An 8,313-nucleotide genomic window follows, 5' to 3' on the forward strand; every position below is an offset into this window, starting at 1 on the left:
CTAGCGCCGAACGGAATTGCACCAGTTGCTTCCTTCGGGACACTGTCTACTGCAAGTGGTTGGCAGTAATTGACGGAAACAGAGCTCCGGGTCGAGCCTCTGTGACTTCGTTGGGGCTTAAAGACATTGTCGGAAGCAGCGCTCCAGGGAGTGCCTGCGACTTCAAATTTTTGATTGATTTGGCCGAGGAGTTTGCGCGCCCCAGCCATCTATTGACGACGTGTCTAGCGTAGGCGTAAACATGGACGAAGCCGCGATGCAACGCGCGGACAGTGTGCAGAAGATGTTCGCCTCTCTCGCGGCGATGATGCACGAGTAGCAGCAGTTCATGGCGCAGACAGCCGAGCTGCAGCGACAGATGGCGGCGACACTGCAACAGCAACAGCAGCAGCAATCCGTATCGCAGCAGCAGCAACCGCCGTCGCCTGAACCTTCATCACAAGACACGCGTGAGTACCGGGCTGAAGGCATCACCATGCCGAAGTTCGCCGGTACCAAGGACGACGACGTCGCGGACTACCTGTTCAGCGCCAAGTTGTACTTCGAGTCGAAGAACATCAAGTATGGCGTAGACTCGCCGCAGCAGCGCCCCTTGTCGCTCTTGGTTGCAAACTTGAAGGGACCAGCAGCGGCTTGGTACAGCGAGTATGGCTCCCACGAGTTCGAGGAGCTACTGACTAGCGAGTTCACGACCCCCGATTGGCAAAAGCACTTGCGTGACCAGCTCCTACGCCTGCGCCAGAACAACTTCACCTGTCTTGAGGATTACGGTTCGGCCTTCCGGCACATCATCTGCAAGGTAGAAGACATGTCGTACATTGACAAAGTCATGTACTTCCAGAAGGGCTTCAGACAAGAGGTGAAGCTGCGTCCGTTCCGAAACACGACGGACGCGATTTCTTTTGCACTCATGTACGACCGCACGCACGCGATAGGGTCGCGTCGAAACCACGCGAATCGCGGAGGCCAAGGTCCTCAACGCCTTCAGCAATCGGCACATCACGTCGAGGAGCCGATACCAATGGAGATCGGGAGCTCGCGCTTTGTTTCTCGCGACGAGTGCCTGCGAAGTAATTTCTGCTTCTACTGCAAAGAACCCGGACATCGCCTGGCGATGTGTCCTAAGCGGCTAGCGCGCAACAACCCCCGAGGCCCATCTCGTCCTCCGCCAGGTCGCGGGTCATTCCGCGCTAACCAGGGCTTATTTCGTCGTATCGTCGATGATGACGACGTATCAGAAGAGGATGGCGATGACTACGCAGACAACCGTGACGACCACGTCGAGTCATCGACAGTTTGCAGCTGAACATGGTGTCGGTCGGCGCCGAGTCGTCGTCCAACCGCGAGCTATTGCGGTTTGAGGGGACGATGAACGGACAGGTCGTGCGAGTTTTGATCGACAGCGGTGCGGAGCGCAACATTGTGCGTCCTGGCCTCGCTCAACATTACATCGAGCCCACAAAGGTCACGGCCGAGCGATTTGATGGTACAACAACACCGGCTCGTACGGCACAGCAATGTTTGGAGACTATCAACTTTGCGGGCAGGGACTTCAACGGTGTTTCTCTCATTGAGTGGGAGGTGTCGATAAATCAAGACATAATTCTCGGCCTTCCATGGCTGGTGCAGTTCAACACGATCATCGACTGGCAAATTGGAGTGATGCGATTCCCCAGCCAGCGTGTAGTGCGCGACTTCAGCTCGTTGAACAACAGTCTCCAGGTGTCGGGACCGGCAGTGACTTCAGTGGAAGTGAAACCGGAGTGCCTTCAGCACCCTCTTCCCCAGCACCTGCGACAGCAGCTCGATGATCGTGTCAAGGCGGGATACGTCACTATGCCTTTGGGACCGCGCTCGATAACAACACTTGGATGTCAGCCATTGTCACGAATCTTTGGCAACGGTAGCGACGATGACACGGACGCGTCGTTGTGTGTCCTTTCGGCAGCGGAATTTGAAACGAAGGCGAAAGCCGAAGAGTATGCCGAATTGTATCAGGTCACGGCGAAGACTTAGCCCAAGGTGAATACCGTTCGGTTGCAGCTTCAAGCGGTACTCGAAGAGTTCGCAGATGTCTTCCCAGCAGAGCTGCCACCTGGATTACCACTGAACCGCTCAATCGAGCACGAAATGGTGTTGAAACCAGGTGCGACACCTAGCAACCGAGCTCCCTTCCGCCTCTCGAAGGTCGAGCAGGAAGCATTGGACATCTTTGTGGCAGAGCTGCTGAAGAAGAACTGGATCGAGGTGTCGGGTTCACCATGGGTATCAAATATCTTCGGCGTGCTCAAAAAGATCCCACTACTGGCAAGTTCCCATCTCGCTTAGAGTGGATGCATTCGAACAACCCGCACACGCCTGACAAGTGCGACTTCGGCCAATCTTTGGTCTACTTCCTCGGCCACACGATCTCGGCTGATGGTTTGCACGTGGACGCTCGTAAGACCCGAGCCATAGCAGAGTGGACAGAGCCTGGCAACATCAAGGACCTCCAGCGCTTCTTGGGCCTCGCCGGGTATTATCGTCGCTTCATTCATCAGTTTGCGACGCTTGTACGGCCGCTGAGCGCTCTGGTCAAGAAGGATGCGGCTTTGATATGGGATGAACGCCAGCGCCAGGCTTTCAATGCCATCAAGCTCGCGCTCCAGCACGACCGGTACTCCGGCTGCTTGACTTCGACAAGCCGTTCATCGTGACAACGGATGCTAGCCATGCGTGCATTGGCGGAGTGCTCTCTCAGCTTCATGATGGCAACGATCTCCCCGTGGCTTTCTTCAGCAAGAAACTCGGACCTCATGAACTGAATTGGCCTGTTCACGAGAAGGAACTCTTTGCGATCAAACAGGCGCTCACTCGTTGGCGTCATTATCTCCATGGAGTATCGTTTGAAGTCTACACGGACAACTCGGCGTGCAAGTGGTTTTTGCAGCATCCGCGTCTGTCCGGTCGCCTGGCTCGCTGGCTAGACTTTTTCGCGTCCATCTAGTTCATGCTACATCATCGTCCAGGAGCTTTGAACGTCGTTGCTGACGCGTTATCGCGACCCCCTGCGGCTCCCTCAATTCCGGGGGAGGCGCCAGAAGATGGTGAGCCCAAGACAGTGCCGGTTTCAGTGTGTGTACGGCGTGTTTGACATCTCCTTCATGCACAAGCATTCGTCACGCGGTCTCACAACGGGCCAAGGCTACAGAGAAGCTCCAAAGTATATCGACCCGCGATCAAATCGTGATGCTTGCCGTCAAACAGCCAGCCTCAAAGGCGCTTAGTGTTGGCACGGCCCAGTGGCGGATGACATTGAACGCAGCATCGATGGAGGACAGCACGATGATAAGCTCTCTTCAGCTGGATAGCCAAACGAAGCGGGCATTTCAGAAGGTATACGGCAAAGATTCCGTCCTCAAACATTTGTGGAAGCCAGGCCGCTCGTCGAAACAGTATGAAATCATCCACGGGCTGATCTATTTAAAGAGTGACGACAGCCTACGTGCCAAACAACCGGAAACTTCGGCTCGATGTCATCCACAACGCGCATGATGCTGCCATCATGGCACACCCAGGAATCCGTCGCACACAGCTAGCTGCAGCATAGTGGTACTTCTGGCCGAGCATGGACCTGGACATCAAAGCCTACGTTCAGAGCTGTGAGTCTTGTATGAGGTACAAGTCGAGCACCGGCCGGAAGACCGGTAAGCTTCAGCCGATTCCGTTGCCGGCAGCTTGTTGGGATGTTGTCTCGACCGACTTCATCACACATTTGCCCGTGTCTGACGGCTTTGATGCGATCATGGTTGTGGTAGACAAGTTGTCGAAGCGTCCAGTCTACATCCCGACACCCACCACGGCGACCGCGGAAGATATTGCCAAGCTGTTCTTCAACAACGTTATCCGGTACTATGGAATCCCATTGACCATCATCTCCGACAGGGACCCGAAGTTCACGTCGAGGTTCTGGAAAGCACTGGTGAATCTGATGAAGATCAAGACAGCGATGACGACTGCCCACCGAGCTCAGGACGATGGTCAGACCGAGCGTCAGAATCGGACTCTCGAAGACTCATTACGATGCTCCATCTCTTACCATGGAAACGACTGGAATGAGCACCTACCCATGATCGAGTATGCGCATGCAACGCTGGTGTCAAGCTCTTCGAAGATGTCGCCATTCTTCATCGACACAGGCCGTCACCCTAAGAATCCATTGGGTAGTGCTGACGGCGATCAACCGGTGGCAAGGTCTCGCGTGGAGTACGCGTCTCGGTTTGCTCGACATCGTCAAGAGGTGATCGAACGCGCTCGAAAGAACCTGTTGGACGCACAAGAGGCTCAAAAAAGGTTCTACGACCGGCGCCGTGCAGCAAATCCATTCAAGGTCGGCGATCTAGCCCTACTGTCGACGCAAGACCTGAACATCTCGCACGCCACTGCGGAAACCACCCTTCGTTCACGGAAGTTCATCCCGCGCTTCATCGGTCCATATCCGATCCTGGAGCTTCAGGGCAACGTCGCGCAACTGAATCTACCGGCCAACTTGAAGCACATCAGCCCACGCGTGAACATCGACAAGCTCAAGGTATACAACAGCAACCCTCATCGCTTCGTCGGCCGCGTGATCTCCCGTGATTTTCGATGACGACGGCGAGCCGCTACATGTTGTCGAAGCTCTGATCAAGAAGCGCATCTTCAACTGCCAACTTGAGTACTTGGTCAAGTGGCACGGACTCCCTCACCATGAGAACACGTGGGAACGCGAGCGCAACATCAAGCACGTCAGCCACTGGCAAGCACTACTCAAGGATCTTCGCCAGCGCACTCGAGTGGCACGGGCTTAGTGAAATTCTCTGGATTAGAGGTTACACTGTACTATTCCTTATATCGAGGGACTACGGTAATACCATCTTCAACTTCGGCGACTTCTACGTTCAAGGTGCCGGGATTCGCTCAAGTCGGGGGGAGTGTAATGATCTGCACGTGCAAGAGCAGAAGCAACACCACATCATCGGTTGAGTCAGCGCACAGAGAGCCTGGGTCGCCGCCTGCACACTTACCGGGTTGCGCAAGCGTTGGCTCCAGCAAGCCACAGCCAACCAATGCATGTTTCAGACTGCGCGCCACGAGGGCGCCCTTGGGTAAATGGATAGCACAGAACAAAGAGATAACCACATCAATTCAGTTTCCAATTTACCTTCAAAGCAACAAGCACAACCAAAAGCCTTACGGTAGACTTTTTAGCGGGTCACCGAGAGGTCTGGTCTCGTTTCAGGTCACCTCACAAGTTGAGACCGAAGGTGAGACCAGACCCAAACAAGACCTGAAATGCAAACAACTGGATAAAATGAAAAAGGTTCGAATTACTTAATATGAGCTAGTAAATAGATACTCTGGGTTGTGTATCTTATAAAGTCGCAGCTGCTATGCTCGATGCTCGAGTACTTCGTCTCGTGGTCGTATTGGAACGCTGTTGGGTTCGGCGAGTACGACGTGTTTGATCACTGCGTTCCGTTCGAGTTGGTGCTTCAGTGGCAGAAAAGCGTCCAGCGCTTCGGCTGCGCTGACTGCCCAACGGAAGAACATTGACTGGAGTTGGTAAACGAATTTCATAACGAGCTGGGGCAGTAGATCTTCTTTGGGATATATCCGTAAGTAGCTGAACGTATCTACGAGATAGCATATCTATCACTCCGACGAAGGCAGGCAAGTTAGGATGCGGAGATGTTATGGACGCATTCAATTCACGATTGAAGCGCTCGAGAGGGTTATTGGTTCGTGACAAGTCCATACCATGCACGTTCCACAGGTCGACTGGAAATCGTCTAACCCATGTGCGTCGGAAATAGTTCCAGAACGTTGTCACTTACTGTCTGAGTAGTCTAAATTTCGCGCTAAGCATTCATGGCGGATCTTTCGAGTCACAAAAGCAATTCCGTGCGGGACGACATGCTCTGGGCTTATAAATGTTAGCATATCAAGCATCCCAGTTTCCATTGCTGAAGCGATGACGTTGTTGCTCAATCTTAGTTTGATCATACGTCTGCGAATAGCCTGTTTGAAGTGAAACAGGTATCCAACGATACGGGCAGTCGGGAATTGGGCTCCGATAGAATCAATTAGCGCCTGTTCAAAGTCGCAAACGACACGACTTGGCCTTAGGCGTTGCTCCGTTGAATCTGCTACTAGCAGGAACGTTTTGCGATAAGCTATTGCTGACATTCTAGTAGCTAGGATGTACATCACCGGAACGAAAACACGACTAGCAGGATCGTCGACCATTACAACAAGACATTGGCGAAATGGTCGTGGAACCGACCGGAAAGTTCCATCCACAAAGATAGAGGAGTTCGGGTACAACAACAACTCCAGAAGTCGAGGGTGTGCCCATGCAATAAGTCGATGTAGAGTGTTGCCTTCGTAATAAACATTTTGAAAATTGAAAAACATCATTTGCGAGCCAAATACATAGCACAATGGAGGGACTTCAACCATGCCATGAACATTACCACCAAAGTGCAAAGTCTTGTTCTGTAAACTCTGCGAATTACTTGGTCACGAGAGAGGCCTTGGACAGCATCAGCATCGTCGTCACGAAAGTATCGTTCACTCACGATATCTCACACTCTTTGCGCTGTAGTGGATAGATGACTGATAGCCAATTCGTCTACATACGCTTCCATTTGACTCGTCACATCTCTGATCACGTCCGCGGTAACCGCATCATCGCGGCAAGTGTGAGAAACGGGGTTGGAAAAGCTTGAGGACAATAGGTTGAATTCAATCTTCCATTTGCATCCGGTCCGACGATAGATGCTGCAACGGTAGGTAATCTTCTTGGAGGAAACTCGTGCGCGTGTGTACTGAAAACCATTCCTGATAATAACAGTTCCAAACCAGTCATGCTGTGTATGAGATTCGTTTAGTTGATGAGGGTGTTGAGCGGGGTCACGAATTCCGTCCGTACGATCCACGACAACACTGATGGTCCTGACAGCTTGTCGTGCGCCAGTACCCTCTTCATCCTGGAAGATGGAGTCAGCTCCGCCTCCGCCAGCTGATGGATGAACGTAGTCAGGTCTTTCGTACGTCCATGTTGTATGTTGCAGAGCTTTCTGGTACTCTCCTTCCACTTCCTCTTCTTCGGGGCCGCTTTCGTATGCATAAGAATCTTCCGAGCTTGCAGCATCTTCTTCTTGAGAAGGCTCAATTGTAGCGATGCGTGTCATCTGCAGTAGATAGTGCCAAAAGGAACATGATCTGGCTTTCCTCGACTACAAAGACATCAGTTAAAGCTATACAGGCGTCGGTTTCAGATTTGAAGGATCGCGTCTGTTAGGCATCAAAGTATAGAGTTGCTAGGCCGCACGAAGTGGTTACTTCCGCATGAATTCCCAACAAAAGCAATGATCCTTTTGATTTAGTCAGAATAGTCGGAAAACAAACTGAACCTGCAACGAACGCTTAAAAACGTGAGCTGTCATTAACTGACGAAGGTTTGTATGAAACCACCAGAGGTTTGCTCAAAACTGCCGGAGGTTTGCCCAAAACTACCAGATATTTGCTCACAACTGCCGGAGTTTTTCTCACGAGAACCGGAATATTTGTTCATAACCTCCGGAATATCACTTAAAACAGGATGTGGTGCATCCAACAGATAAGGATAAAAACATACGTGTATTTTCTGCAAAATGCCTACTTCTGACTTCGAAAATACATGTCCTTGTAGAGATTCCCAGCGTTAGTGCCTAACTACGTCTGCGGTGGTTCAAACGGTCGACGGCAAAATGGGCATGGTGGCGGGTCGCTACGGCGCCCATACACAGGGTCTCGCTCGTGGTAAGTTCAATTGTTTGTAGCATTTAGTGTGTAGTGCATGCACACAGTTTCTTGAGTGTGTCATCCTCACGGCGGTGTCGGTGCAAATCACGCATTTAAAGTAAATTCTCTTCTTTACATACTTTGCACGCTTGCGGGCGGCATCCTTCTCGCGAGCCCTGGCCTTTTTTAGACGAGCATCGCGCAGCTTAGGATTTCGTGTCTCCCTGCAGATGCGCCGCCTTTGATGCTGCTGTAGATTACGCTTAGTCTTGAGAGTGTGGCCACATTTCTTGCATGTGAACATTTTTGATAAATGAAAAGAGCGACTGTGGTTCACTTGAGAATCCATCGTACATTCTAGAATTGTGCATAATGCTCTGAGACCAAACGGTGACCCATCAAAGTTTTTGTTACTGGTCTCGCTTTGGGTCACGTGACCCGAAACAAGACCAGACCTCTCGGTGATCCGCTAAAAATCCTTCCAGCCTTACACCTCGCGTCGTGCAA

General features: G+C 51.9%; 1 protein-coding gene across 1 annotated transcript; it reads left to right on the top strand.

The window, feature by feature from the left end:
- Nucleotides 1-475: 475 nt before the first annotated feature.
- On the top strand, nt 476-4,630 carry IUM83_13048 (uncharacterized protein; the record flags this gene model as incomplete). The annotated part of the gene is made up of 2 exons (XM_067937705.1): nt 476-912; nt 4,234-4,630. The coding sequence occupies 2 exons, from the start codon at nt 476-478 to the stop codon at nt 4,628-4,630; spliced, it is 834 nt and encodes a 277-aa protein (XP_067795807.1).
- Nucleotides 4,631-8,313: the final 3,683 nt, after the last annotated feature.

This window comes from Phytophthora cinnamomi (genome assembly GCF_018691715.1).
Source record: "Phytophthora cinnamomi strain GKB4 chromosome Unknown Contig19, whole genome shotgun sequence".
Taxonomy (NCBI): domain Eukaryota; phylum Oomycota; class Peronosporomycetes; order Peronosporales; family Peronosporaceae; genus Phytophthora; species Phytophthora cinnamomi.